This window comes from Berghia stephanieae, chromosome 1 (assembly GCF_034508935.2).
Source record: "Berghia stephanieae isolate SIO BIC M18660-M18661 chromosome 1, UCSD_Bste_1.3, whole genome shotgun sequence".
NCBI classification, from domain to species: Eukaryota; Metazoa; Mollusca; class Gastropoda; order Nudibranchia; family Aeolidiidae; genus Berghia; species Berghia stephanieae.
The window spans coordinates 92,269,427-92,284,311 of record NC_088360.1 but is presented as its reverse complement, the minus strand read 5'-3'; the positions used below and the strand labels follow the sequence as shown (position 1 = coordinate 92,284,311).

General features: G+C 35.5%; 1 protein-coding gene across 1 annotated transcript; it reads right to left on the bottom strand.

The window, feature by feature from the left end:
• Nucleotides 1-229: 229 nt before the first annotated feature.
• Nucleotides 230-14,812, bottom strand: LOC144962148 (ATP synthase mitochondrial F1 complex assembly factor 1-like). Its single transcript, XM_078895096.1, has 10 exons — nt 14,673-14,812; nt 13,913-14,148; nt 10,746-10,929; nt 7,171-7,233; nt 6,324-6,374; nt 5,932-5,979; nt 4,327-4,422; nt 3,406-3,472; nt 2,910-2,950; nt 230-769 (listed from the first exon to the last, which is right to left on the bottom strand). The coding sequence occupies exons 2-10, from the start codon at nt 14,143-14,145 to the stop codon at nt 605-607; spliced, it is 948 nt and encodes a 315-aa protein (XP_078751222.1). The 5' UTR covers nt 14,146-14,148; nt 14,673-14,812; the 3' UTR covers nt 230-604.
• Between the last annotated feature and the right edge of the window lie 73 nt (nt 14,813-14,885).

Genomic DNA, 14,885 nt, shown 5'->3' with positions numbered 1-14,885 from the left:
CAACTTTGTGAGCAATCAAGGGACATGGAATCATCTAAACAGAGAGGATAACCCATGTGAGATTTGGATGGAGGAAAGTTGTTGCTGCCATATGCTCCATAAGGAGCCACCTGGCCTAAGTAAAAATACTTCTATTCTGTAATCACCGGTTAATTTTTGTTAATTCAAGAGGAAGATTGATAAGTCATTACCTATGTCACATAAGACTGAGTAAACCTTGATCACAATATTATTATTTTTATTATTTTATTTCAGGAGTTTAACATGTAATAGTAATATCATTTAAGGTCATATCAGAGAATAAATAAAAAACAGACCCCCCTAAAAACTGCCTTGTTCAATTTTGTTTTACTTTAAAAAATAAAGTTTATCTCGAAGCGACTAGTTCCAATTGCTAGTGAAGAATTACTTTGTCATACACATTCTTTAAAAGTTAACAATCAAAGATATTTTATTTTCAAGTATATAAAAATGCCTTTGAATGAAAAGGACTGTATATAAATGAATAATTATTTTGTCAAAGAAAAAAACAAAACATATCAAACATATAAAAAGATACACACAAACACACACACACAAACTCACACTCAAACAAAACGCTCATTTATTGCATGTCATATTGTGGTAAACTTTTGAAAGCTTCTACTAATTCATTGTAATCAAATTTTTCTGGGGTATGATTGAATTTCTGCACCAGGTGATAAAACTTGGAGTTTTTTCCATAAAATATGCTGACTTGTTGGACCAAACTCAGGGCTAATTGTTGGGTCTGTTAGAAAAACAAAAACAAAAAACAAACAAAATATTAAAGTAGTGATTGAAATTTTAATTACATTCAATGTTCCAAAGTATGGCTAATGTGGCCAAGTGAAACAGCTAATGATAGGGACTTAGAGAATCATTTATATATCCTCCAAACACATGTCATTAAAAGCAGCTAAGCAAGAAAATTCCAATGGTATATGTTTCGCCAGAATTGGTTGATTAGGAAAAAAGTTTCAGAGAATTTCTTAGGTCAAAACTGAGCCTTATATGCCTTTGTATTTTATTCTCAGAGACTGTGACTGTAAAACTGCTGAATTTAGATAAAAAATCCAATAACTTTACATAGGGTATATCTATCTTCAAAATTCTTTTGCAGAGACCATCATACAATATTAGAGTATGTTAATTAAAGAGTTGACTTAATTTTTGGAACGTCCTACATTTGACAATTTCCGGATAATGTAACATGCCCACAAATTCAAAAAGCCCCTATAGTGATAACATCTCTGCTAATTAGGCTACACTGACAAATTTGGTATCAAATAAAAAGTCTCAGAAAGACGCACAATATCCAGTAGATTTTTATTTAAGCACAAAGAGCAATGTTGGGATTATGTTATGTTAAGATTATGTAAAATAATATAGACTTCCATAAAAATTGACTAGCGACAATACCTCTACTAATTGGGTGCAACATGGACAAATTTTGTATCAAATTCAAGGTCTCAGAGATGCAAATTGACCATTAGATTCTAAGTACAAAAGAGTAATGTTGAGACAAAGCAGTTTAAAAAGTATAAGTATAGAGCAAAAAAGCAATGATTAGTCCAAATTTTTTTTTAATTGAGCTTTTATATAGCGCAATATCCACTAAATGTGCTCAAAGCGCTTTACTTGGGGTCCCTGGCCAACAGCAACATGTAACATGTAGAACGAGACATGACGCCTGAGAGGCGATATTACAATTTTTCCCACAGAGACAACGCTGTTGACGGCCAGGTACTCATTTTACACTCAAGTATGGTGAGAGTAAACAGTCTTTTCCAAGGACTCAACTATGCGCCGAGCGAGGCTCAGGCTCAAACCCAGGACCTTCCTATCTGAAAGCGAGTGTCATACCACAAGACCACATAGCCGTACAAAAAAAAAAGTAAAAAAGTCGACTCCATGGAAATATAAACATGGGCAAGCGAAAATCTAACAACTGAAATAATATCATTTATAAAGTAGAACTCGGAAATAGTGAGTTTGACGGGTCTTGCCCTGATTACTCGCTATTTCCGAGTTCTTGCTATTCCTGAGCAGCCTAAAATAGTCAGTAATAGAAAGACTACTCAGTAGGTTGAAGAAAAGGTTTTAACAAGAGATGAAGTGAGTAGGAAAGTGGCAGGTTTTAATATCATTGGTTATTTCCCTTGAGGGTATTACTCGAGTAAAAGCTGTCTCCTATTTCACTGATACAGGCGAGGTAAAGACCAATTGTTTGTTTGTTTTGTTTTTTATAGTCATTAAAAATTTCTCTCTCTCTCGCTCTTTCTTCACGATTTTCACACTGCCTAGATCTAGTGGTGGGAAATAGGTTTTAAAAAATCATTAATAGTGGATTGTTCTTTTGAATCTTGTAGCATCACTTGCATTTATTGCTCAACTTTAACAAGAAAATCCAGAGCATTATCAGAGTTACAATGCGACATTTTAAAAAGCCTGACTTTGTCCAATGATTCCAGCAAATGCTTACACTCTGGCAATAAAATGAATTGATTAGGAGGTTCTCTGTTCAACAAGCCATGATTAGATAGCTGGCTCTTATATATCTGGTATAAAGTATACAATGATATACATAAATCCTATTTAAAGGGTAGCAAGCAATTGTTAATGTTGGTTTATCTTAACATAAACCAGGATAAACTCCAGCTCCATGGCTCTGAAGGACTCGATGAAAGAAAAAAAAATCTTTAAAAAATCAATTCAAGAATAAGAGATGGTCAAAATTTGAGGTTAGATTTGACCCGAGTGGGATGACTTTCTGCTAGTTTGATTCAGTAGAACTCAGATCAGTTAATACAAAGCAGCACATATGCACTGGTGCTGGCAAGCCACACAGCATATTGTTTAAATCTGCTGCGGATGTCACAGTTACTTACCAATACTTTTTCATCATATTGGCCGGACATCAGAACAATACCTATAAAGAAATATACAATTAAATCAGTCAGACTCGAAAATAAAATTCAGCACAGTTAAACAAGGAAAGTTTCTCAATAATTTCTTTTACAGCAAGGTGAGAAATATAAAAAAAGGAGGAATTTTGCTCCTTGTCCAAAATACTGTTTGGTCAAGAATTATCTCTGACATAAAATTATACTCGAAATTTTCAGTGACAGTCAAGACTGTCATCTACTGTTATTAGAAAAAAGTATTGGAGTTATTTCATTCTTTATTACAGCTTCTCATCAAATACTGTATAAAATGGGCACTTCTTTGCCTAAACTAGTTATCACATAAAGTACTTTGCAACATGTCAGCTACTCAATAATAATTAGTGATAGACCTTTATCTGATTGTAATGTTGACATATAAATTACAAAAATCTAAGCCACTGTTAAATATCCATGCAATTCAAGTTACCATCCTATTTACCTTTGTCGTCCATCAATTCTGTGAAGTGATTTAATGTCAAGCAAGGTGGAGAGTCTTCCTTAACCAGCTGGTAAAGATAAAATTTTACACTTTTCTTTAAGATAGGAAATGTTGGCATAATTTGGCTAAACAAAAACAGTTTTAAAAAAATCATCTGTAAGGGAACATGGTAAAATAGGCAGCAACATGTACTTCTAGACAGAAGATAATTTACGGCAGTATTACCTTGATTGAATTAATAATGGGGGAACCAGATACTGTGGACCTGGGATTCGATAAGACATTCAATGAGATCTAAAGTTAAACAAGGATAATGACAAACTAACGTGTATCTTCATCTTACGAATTATCTATCTTGTATTCAACTAGGTTAATGGTAAGTCTTAACCACCTCATTGTATCTATGAGAGAGAGAGAGAGAGAGAGAGAGAGAGAGAGAGAGAGAGAGAGAGAGAGAGAGAGAGAGAGAGAGAGAGAGAGAGAGAGAGAGAGAGAGAGAGAGACAGAGAGAGAGAGAGAGAGAGAAGGAGAGAGAGGGAAGAGAGAAGATTCAACTAGGTGGTAAGTCTTAACCACCTCATTGTATCTATGAGAGAGAGAGAGAGAGAGAGAGAGAGAGAGAGAGAGAGAGAGAGAGAGAGAGAGAGAGAGAGAAAGAGAGAGAGAAAGAGAAAGAGAGGGGAAGAAGATTCAACTAGGTGGTAAGTCTTAACCACCTCATTGTATCTATGAGAGAAAGAGAGAGAGAGAGAGAGAGAGAGAGAGAGAGAGAGAGAGAGAGAGAGAGAGAGAGAGAGAGAGAGAGAGAGAGAGAGAGAGAGAGAGAGAGAGAGAGATAGGGAGAAGGGGGGGGGAAGAGGCTAAGATGTCTGTCTATCACATTTCCCCTATAAAGATGTGATGTCATTGATAATAAATTACCTGAAACATGGCTAATGGAGTGAAGTATACATCATGTCTGTCAAACTGTGTGAGGATCATCTCAAGACCATCCTTTCTCCGAATGGGAAAAACAAACTGAAAAGAAAGAGTTAGGTACTAATCTATTTCAAACCCTTGATCAAACTGATATAATACCATAGAAAAAAAAAAGAAGATTTCTTGAGAGACATAATTCCTTAAAATCAACATAGCCACAACAGGAAAAGAATATCTTTACCTGTAAGACCCGGATTCTCTCTGTAACAATTGCATGAAGCCTTCTGAATAGGGTAATGTTACAATCTTCAGTTTTTAAAAATTGCGTTTCCGAACAAGTTAATTCATGCTATGCCAAAAGATTGATGACTTCGATATCAAAGTTTTAAAAAAGTATTTATGATTAAGATTTATGTCCCCTGTCATCAAACACTCCAGCTATGTGGTCTTGTGGTATGACACTCGCTTTCAGATCAGAAGGTCCTGGGTTCGAGCCTCACTCGGCGCATAGTTGAGTCCTGGGAAAAGGCTCTTTACTCACATTTTCTCACTGTACTCAGATGTAAAATGAGTACCTGGCTGTTAACAGCGTTGTCTCTGTCAGAAAAAATTGTAATATCGCCTAACAGGCGCCATGTCTCGTTCTACATGTTAAGTGTTGCTGTTGGCCAGGGACCCCTTGTAAAGCGCTTTGAGCACATTTAGTGGATATCACGCTATATAAAAGTTCAATTTTTTTTTTCTAGTATGACACTTGTCTTCTGAACTGTAGGTCCCTGGTTTGAGTTCCGTTGTGAACAGTGCAAGGTCAAATCTTTGAAAAAGGCTTATTACTCATTCTCTAACCATTTTCACAGGTAAAATGAGTACTTGGCTGGCAACAGCATTATCTCCGTTGAAAAATTAAAATCATAGGAGTGCCAAAACATGTTCAAATGGTGTTGTTGTCTTGGGATACCTTTTAAAGTGCTTTGAGCTAATTTTGTGGATAGAGTGCTATATAAAAACTATCATTTTCTGTTTTCTTTTATGTCAGTTGACACAATGATATTTCACCAATTATAATGCAATCAAAGCTAGCAATCTTAATGCCGGTCGCAGAGAAATAGGTAATTAACATCCTTCTCATCAATCTTGCTCCCCCTCTTTAATTCATGCTATGACTTATTCTTTGACAATGTCAGTTGACTTTAAGCAGAATTCTTGTTGTAACCACTGGGTAGCAGGAATACAAAAAAAAATAATAGTCCTTCAGAGTCATAAGGCCAATGGAGCCGGAGTTTATCCCCGTTTCCATAGTGTTAAAAGGACAGTAGCAATTGCTTGCTACCCTTAGGATAGGATGCTAATCTATCGCAAAGTACTTTCAACAAGATCCAACAGACTCAGCTACACAATCACTGCTTGGTGGACAAGGGGTCAGACAAAAAAATTCTCGACACCCATGGTCCATCAAGGTCCCTTTGTGTGTAAAGTGAGTGATCTACCACTGAGCTATTGGGGCCTCTAGGGTAGCAGTAATAAAGATGTTAACTCTAAACGATGAATGACATCAAACAAGTTGACCTCTTGCAGACAGCACTGTATATTGAGTGAAATTTAACTTACCAAAGGACATTCTTTTGACTTGTCTTGTAAATTTTGATATTCATGATTCTGAAAAAAATAATAAATTAAGTCTTTTTTTAGTGACCTATAACTTGCAGCAGTGAACTACTACTCATTTCATTGATGTTTCACCCTGCAAAATTGAATTTTTTAAAATGTTAAAGTTTATTTGTTAGTTTTTAGATCTTAACACTGATATTGACACCGCCTGGACATATATTAAAAATGTTTGTTTAAAAAAAAAGCCTTAGTTTTTTTATGAAATGTTCAGGTATTGTTAAGCATAAAATGTATTTACTGAGAATGGTAATATTGATGTCCATAACAATTAAGAGAATTGTAGTTCTAGCAACATATTTTTTCGTGATAGGTCAGCAATTATAAAATATTACCTTAAGGACAGTAAATATACAGTCTTTACCACTATGGTATTGGTTCCAAATCTGTGAGGAGAGAGACATTAAAATGTTTACAATGGGCACAACAATGCTAAAATAATTTTAAAAAGAACAATTTTAGACTAGCTTAAGTAAAATACTGACTCAGCTGTTAATGCAATTAGTTGGAAAAGTTTCATAATTGCTTAACTAAAGAATTTCAGAACTCAGACGGAATTATTGATTAAATTGGGTTCTGTCATATTCTCATTCCTATCACTGTATTTCTCTTTTAAGAAATGAACTTGTGCCTGATTTCAATTGAAACAATGGTGGGGGTGTATACTGGCAAAAATTAAATGGCAAGTAGGCAAAAGTAAAATTTTTGTCCACAGATAAATATACCACTTTCCTCAACAAAAGGACACTATCCCAACCTCTGTTCATTTGAGAGCCTATCATGCAATTATAAAATGTCTTCTCGATAGCAATTATTTTTCTTATATAATACAAGGAATCAGAGACACAATGCAAGCAAGACTTGCATCACTAGATGATTAATCTGACAAATACAACACACTAATACAATTAAGTCCACATAAACATGGTGTTAACTTATGTAAAAACACATCATTTGTGTGACATATATATTATTGTGTTAACAACATGAATATGGGTAGAAATAGAATAATTGAACATCACCTTAAGAATCATGGTTTTGGCAGAGTTGTCTCTTTGGCTTGAGACAGCCACCATATTGATATGGCAATTATTGAAAATTTGAAGAAGAAAAAATAAAAAGACGGAAGATTGGATTAATACCTTCTTTAAGTGTGTTTTTAAAATTTTTCCAAATACTTACCTTAGTTATTTCATCAGCTGTTTTGTCTTCAATGAGTTCCATTTTCATAACAGAATCAAGACTCTGAGAAGAACATTATGAAAAATTGAGAAGTAAGCAACACATTAAAAATATATCGAGTGAAATAAGTGCATTTCTAAAGACCAAATCAAAGGCATAGAAAATACCACTATCACCATGCCTATCCTTGATTTGACTTCTATTACACTCGTTCCATCTTTGGTCATCAACACTCCAAGATATTTGAAGATTGTAACCTGTTGCAGTGCCTCGCCATTTAGGGTGAAATTAGCTTTGGCATCACCTTGGCTGTTGACTAGTCTATGATTTATCTGTGTTGATTTTCATACTGTACTTAGAAGCTGCCTGGTTCAGAATGTTGGTAAAAAGCTGTAATTCTTGTTCACTGTGTGCGATGAGGTCAATGTCATCAGTAAAACATAAGTTACATATTTCCCTGCCCCCAATGGTGGTAGAAAACTGCTGGTTCTGGATGGTTTCTTGTATTCTTTCGAGGCATATGTTAAATAAGGTTGGGCAGAGTATGAACCCCTGTTTAACTCCAACCGTTGTTTTGAAAGAAAAAAAGGTCCTTGTTGGTTGTCATAAAGGACAGCACTGGTGGTGTTCATATATAATACTTCTATTGTTTGGATGATTTTGTCGTCATGCCAAACTCTGTCAAATGCTTTCTTGAAGTCTATAAAGTTGTGGAATAACTCTTTTTGGTGCTGTAGGCATTTCTCTGTAAGAATTTAAGAATTGAACACCTGCTGGACTGTGGTTCTCCCTGCCCTGAATCCTGCTTGTTCTTCTGCAAGTATTTCTTCCGACCTATTTTTCAGCCTGTTTAGGATAATGCATTAACATTATCTTGCTGGGATGATTGATGAGGCTGACTGTTCGGTAATTGCTACATTTCTTGAGATTACCCTTTTTTTGGGAGAGGTATCACATGCAATTGTGTCCACGTTTTAGGCAATGTTTTTTTGTTCCAATATTCTCTGACAGAGTATTGTAAGTGCTGATATTGTTTGTTCCCCACCACTTTTTATTTGTTCTGATGTGTATTGTCTATTCCAGGTGATTTATTATTGTTTAGACTCTTTATTACACTCTCCACTTCCCCTCTTAATATTGATGGGGTAGTGTCTATTTCTCTATCTTCAAGGTTTGTATCAAATGTTGAGTTGTTCGTATTAAGCTTCACATTATATAAGTCATTGCAGTACTCTGTCCATCTGTTTATTATTTCTTTCTTAGTTGTTAATAGGATTCCATTTTCATCTTCTATGATGCTCGATTTAGCATGACTTGTTTTGGTGAGCATCTTCAATGTACCAAAGACACGTCATAGATTACCCCCGCATCTCATTCCTATGTCTAAATTGAAACATTGGTCATCCACCCATTTCTCTTTCGCTTTCACCAATTCCTTTCTAACCTGTGTGTTACATTGTGTATATCCTTTTCTGGCTTCTTTGTTTAGATAATTATGGTTCCTCAGTTCTCTTCTTTTGTCACATAGCTCATGTACATCATTGGTTATCCATAGTTTAATTTTATTGCGTTTGTATCCAAGAACTTCTTCCGTTGTCGAGCCCAGTACCTCATTGATGTTTCCCGATAAAGTCTCAATGTCATTGTCTTTTAAGTTTAGAGCTGCAAACTTTCCACCAACTTCAGCCTAAAAAATCTCTGCAATATTTGGATCCTTCAGTTTCTCAATGACGAATTTTAATCTTATTTTTCTGTCACGTTTTGATTGCAATCTTAATTTGAGTCGGCACAACACAAGATCGTGGTCACTCCCAACATATGCCCTGGGGCACTTCTTGCTATAGCCTTGTTAATACTCGACTTAAAGCGTTGTGGGGCATTATAAAATCAATTTGATTGTGTGAATCTCCATCAGGGGAATGTCAAGTTGTTATTCTCTTTGCTTTGTGTGGATGTGATGTGTTTGCAGGTGCCAGTTTGTGGGCTTTAGCAAATCCTAGTAATCTCTGGCCATTGGTTGCTCATATTCCAAAACACCCTACAGTGCCGGCCCAGTTTGGATATGAGTCTGGTTCCATTTTTGCATTCCAGTCTCCTTGTACTATGGGTATAGCTTTCTTTGGGAATTGTTTTCTCTATATTCTCATAGAACTTTTCTATATCTTCATCCCCATAATCTGATGTTGCTGCATATACTTGTACAATTATAATCTTGTTGGGATGAGCAACAACTCGATGGTAATTATTCTGCTAAACACGGTTGTGCATTCTATAATGGTGTTAATAGTTTCCTTCTTTACTATAAAGGCAACCCTGCGTTGAGGAACTCTTCATTACCTGAATACCATATTTTATGTCCTTCCATCGTGATCGTGATTGTTTCATCAAGGCCTATAATGTCCCATGTGTAGCGTTTCAGCTCATTGGTTAGTTCAGCTGTTTTTCCAACTGCGTAAAGTGTACAAACATTCCAAGTTCCAATTGCTACTCCTGTAGTTGGTAGTTTGATTTTGGATATGTCTCCAGTATCCAATATTCTACGTCCATCCTGGATTTGACCAATGGTATGCACGGCCATTGTTAACCCAGGCCTTGACCAATCCGGTATGGCTTAAAATTTTTTATCAACTTCCCATGACTCCTTTCAGTGGGCAGGATAGACTGTGCAGCGCCCATCTCCACTCCATGCATCTTAATATCTAGCTCATCTTAAATATTTTGTCTAAGCAAGGATGAATAATAAGTGTTGCACTGAAAACAAATAAATGAAGTGATAAATTAAATCATTAAGAGGACAAGTGAATGAAAGATGTTTCTTCCCATTTCAAGAATTCAAATTAAAAATAATTAAGTCCTATCCATTTCTATACACAAATATTAAATGATATTTTACAATAGTCGAAATGTACAGATATTTCAGAGGACTGTAATTTTCATATTTGATTTTTTTCTCTCCAAATGTTTGAATTTTCATTTTTAATTTATAGGACAATACATCAAAGCCAGACTCAAATTTGTGCTGGACTTAAGCTTGTTTCAGACTGAAGTGTGCAAATTTACTCTGACATATTGATAATTTGTACCCAGAAAAGCAAAAACACTTTGGATTCAAGGGCTGTCTTCAGTAATTTAGATAGAATTCAAATTGACGACAATCCAATGTGAAACAGGGTGCTACAATGGAAATAGTAAATACAGTAGAGAAGTTAGTTCTTCTCAATTTGATAATATAGCAAAAACTAAAGATATTCTTTTACTCAAATATGAGAATGTTATTTTTGTATTGGTCGTTAATATACTTTGCATCTGAGCACCTCAGTGACAAGCACGGTTCACTTTCCAACCTAGGACCATACTTGAGTCTGATGATGAAGGAGCATTATTAATATTAATGTTAAAGGTTATACAAAAACATTTCTGGAGCAGACGTTTTTCAAGCAAAATTTCATACCAAAGCAGCTTGAAAATCTCTATTACTGCTTTTAGTTAGTTCTTTACACACATGAAAAAGAAGTGATTTACATTAAAGACAGGAGTATATGCCCCAATTTTCTAAATCATTTCAAATACTGCACCTTAGTTTTGGTCATGCCAACTCCTGCTCTAGCAGCTTCTGATGGCCGGGCTATTTTGACTGGTTTGGATGAGCAATTCTCTGAATCACCAATGCCACCAGACTCCTTCCTTTTATCTGATACTTGAGGCTGTAGCCTTTTAGCGAGATCTTTCATTTTTTCCTCATATTCCTCTGGATTTGTACTGATAAAGAAAAGGAAAATTACAATGAATCTAAGATTTTCTTTTCATTATTAACAAAAGGAAATTTGTTGTCAACAGTGAACCGTTTTTGCATTTATTGCTTCAGTTAAAACAATAAGAGATGGGATACTTATATGCTCTCTTTATAGTCAATTTATTCATAGACTTAATTGGTTGTTTGTTTTTAAAGGTTTTATGGCGCTTGCAACACATTGAAGTCAAATCAGCGCCAGTAAAAAGGAAGAAAATGGGATAGTAAAAAGTTCTAGAATTACAATTAAAGTACATAAGAAAAAGGAAGACAAAGGGGAATTAGTTCAAAGAGGGAACAGATGTAGATTCCAAGACACACTATCAGTGTACTTTGAGATCATCTAAATGTCTAATCCTGACACAAGCACAGGTCCCCACTAAGAGGAACACACTCAAATGTTTACAAATCATATATATGTAAAACAAAAATAATACAGTGCATAACAGAGAGATGATTTACGAGACAAAAATATCAACTCCCATAACTGTAACTATCAGGCCTGTAAATGGTTGGTGAAAAAATTGTCAGAACTTTTTTGAACACACGACAATAGACTAACAGGACACAAATATGGAACACAACACAGATATGACATTGACACGTCAATTGACTTGACATGTCACTTTCCCCAACCCATTTATAATACAATAAGCAGGTCCTTATTTTATGGTTACCCCCCAAAAAAACCCCAATTAACCTGGTCCCAGGTCTTAGTTAGTTGTAAAATGAAAGGAAGAGAACAATTCCTACCATTTTGAAGGATGTATATATAATGCTTGACACGAGAAGCTGCTTTATCTTCGCTCCTGTTTGTGTTACATTTTTAAGCTTATTCTTTCGTTTATTTGGATTAATTCTTATAAAAGAAGAAGAAGAAGAAGAAGAAGAAGAAGAAGAAGAAGAAGAAGAAGAAGAAGAAGAAGAAGAAGAAGAAGAAGAAGAAGAAGAAGAAGAAGAAGAAGAAGAAGAAGAAGAAGAAGAAGAAGAGGAGGAGGAGGAGGAGGAGGAGGAGGAAGAGGTGCGGTCGTGTGTGAAGGAGGAAAAAGAGAAAAATTTAAACAATCACAGTCGTTCCGCTGAGAGCAGTCAATCACCTTTCGAAGAAAAATATTTATTTCACATTCATTACTCCGGTTGTCTTTCATATGGAAACAAAGAAAGAGAAGGACCGGAGATAGCAAACCGGAATAATAATAAATTTAAAAATTGAGCTTTTATATAGTGCAATATCCACCAAATGTGCTCAAAGCGCTTTACAAGGGGTCCCTGGTCAACAGCAACATTTAACATGTAGGACGGGACATGCCGCCTGTTATGCGATATTACAATTTTTCGGACAAAGACAACGCTGTTAACGGCCAGGTACTTATTTTACACCTGAATACGGTGAGAGAATGTGAGTAAAGAGTCGTTTCCAAGGACTCAACTATGCACTGAGCGAGGCTCAAACTCAGGACCTTCCGATCCGAAAGCGAGTGTCATACCACTAGACCACATAGCCGCACAGTAATGTGTGTGTGTCAGAAGCAAAGTAGAGCGAAACTGCCCGGTCCGACACACGCTGTGTGTATCAGTTGATACTGACTACGCGTGTGTTCGACGACTTGTGATAAGACAAGACACTGCCACCCCTCTCTCTCGTCTGTGGCGTAGTAGGCAGTGAATACATCCACGCCAGCAGTGTGCAGTGGGTGATAATTGACAAGATGGAATGATAATATACCTAGCTGACAAGTTTGTTTTGTCTTTGACGTGACAAATACAAAGTTTCTGGGTTTGTTTTTTTTTTATTCGGCGCTCGAAACAGAATAAAAACTGATTTCTTTTTGAGACTCAAAATAAAACTCTTTTATTTTCTTTTTATTGGTTCTGTCTTTTGACAATGGGAATTAGATTTTTACTTTACCTTTTTTTAAAAGAATGTCAGCACTTAAAAGAATGTATCGAGAAAAATAGTACTGTCGGTAATCCGACAATTGTCGGAAGATTTACAATTTACAGGCCTGAACTATACATTTAACTGTTTCCCTCCCAACCAGGGTATCCAGACAGGGCCAGGACAAAACCAAGTAATCTCATGGAGATAAAGATAAAGGGAGTAAATCTGACTCATGAATGAACAACATTTTAAAAAACGACGTTTCAGCCTTTGGCCTTTTTCAAGTAAACACAAAATACATATATATATTTTATATTTATATTAGATTGTCATAATAATATAGATGAAAATGTGTAAATGTGTGTGTGTGTGTGTGTGCGCGCGCGTCCGAAACGTCTTTTTTTTTTTGGTGTTGTTCATTCATGAGTCAGATTTACTCTCTTTATCACCATTTTATTGACTCATTTAGGCACCTCTAATTCCAAGTAATCTCATTCAAAGACAAAGACAGGAAGCATGTTGAAAAACAGATATAGGGGGATAGAAGACACACTAAGTGCCTCCATGCCCACTATGGGAGGTCAGGAACCCCATCCTGAGAGAGACTTGATGATTGTCCGATAAATAAGTACAGTTTGTTTGTGCTCTAGCCAAATACATCATGTGTACATTATCATTTTCATTTCGGATTAAAGAAAATTTTGCTATTTTGATTTCAATGCAAATCCTCTATTTTGATGTGCATCTTTAGTGACAAAAAGAAATGCAAGTCTAAATCATATTCAGAACAATACAGAAGTTCCTTGCATTGAGAGAGAGAGAGAGAGAGAGAGAGAGAGAGAGAGAGAGAGAGAGAGAGAGAGAGAGAGAGAGAGAGAGAGAGATAAGGTAATAAACTGCTTGAGGTCTGCTTGAACATGATGCCCTTTAAAGTCAAAATGATCAGAAATTTTTCTAAATCTGAAAAAAAAGGAAGTTAAGGATTTACATTCTCAGCATCTGATTCATTCCGACAAAATATCATATAGAGGTAGTAGTAAAATATTATAATGGTGTATATAGGTACTTACTTTTGCATATGCCTTATTTTATCCTTGTACTTTTCAAAAAACGGATTGCCTTTAATTTCCACATCATTTTTGCTTTGTGAATAACATCTCTTTAAACATGAGGTTATGATGTACGAAGGTGTGGTCAATTTTAAATTGTTACTGTATAATCTTTGCATGAAACATCTGTTTTCAAGCAATCTGTGGGAACGAACCGCCAGCTTTGAAAACTGCATAATTGCAGCCCCTTGCATCTTCTGAAAAAGATAGGTAGAAAATTTGCTTACATCTATAAGACTAGGTAGCCTGTAAGCAATAATTGATGATCAAGATGAAAGCTAATCAAGGGGTTCTGAAAACAGTTGATTAAATTCAAACCTTTTAAACTTAAGGTTATAATAAATATGATTTCAAATTCACTTTCAAATCTAAAAAATGTGTAGACGCGTCTATCTAGAATGATACAGGCAAAGCACATGCAGATACCTGAAATAATCACTGTAAAAATATCAGTTTTCTTCAAGTGGTTATTGAACCTCAGAGGTCCTGATAAAATTTTACTTTAAACTTTAAAAGAAGTTTGCATCATTCCGCGGTGCTGTGTCTTCAACTTGTCTTGTCACAACAAACAATGGTCAAGAAATGGGGCAGAGTGATTCTAGAGTAGGAAAGCTGCGCTGCATAATTTTACACATAAAAAGTTATTATTTCAATTTGAATTTTAGGCGATTCAACAATATGGACTTATAGCTGGGAGATAAAGATAAGTTTGGCGACTCACATAGGGCTAGGTGGTTGAATAAGATAAACTAAGGCTAGACGGCTTCTGTCGACTGCTAGAGAATGGATTATAGGTATTGCCTACTTTCAGTTTTGATTAGTCAGGGGTACATCACTCTTGAAAACATTGAAGAAAATGTAAAAGCAGAATAACGAATTTTAAAGACTACAGTCAATATATTTTAAAACAAGTTTCTCATAGCGTCCCAAGGCT

Bases quoted from the DNA above. Each gene is read 5' to 3' on its own strand.
- LOC144962148 (XM_078895096.1), bottom strand. From the start codon at position 14,145: ATGCAAGGGGCTGCAATTATGCAGTTTTCAAAGCTGGCGGTTCGTTCC. The intron at 6,375-7,170 runs GTAAGTATTTGG...CTCTCCTCACAG, and splicing joins CAGCTGATGAAATAACTAAG to ATTTGGAACCAATACCATAG. The intron at 5,980-6,323 runs GTAATATTTTAT...TATTTTTTTCAG, and splicing joins GTATATTTACTGTCCTTAAG to AATCATGAATATCAAAATTT.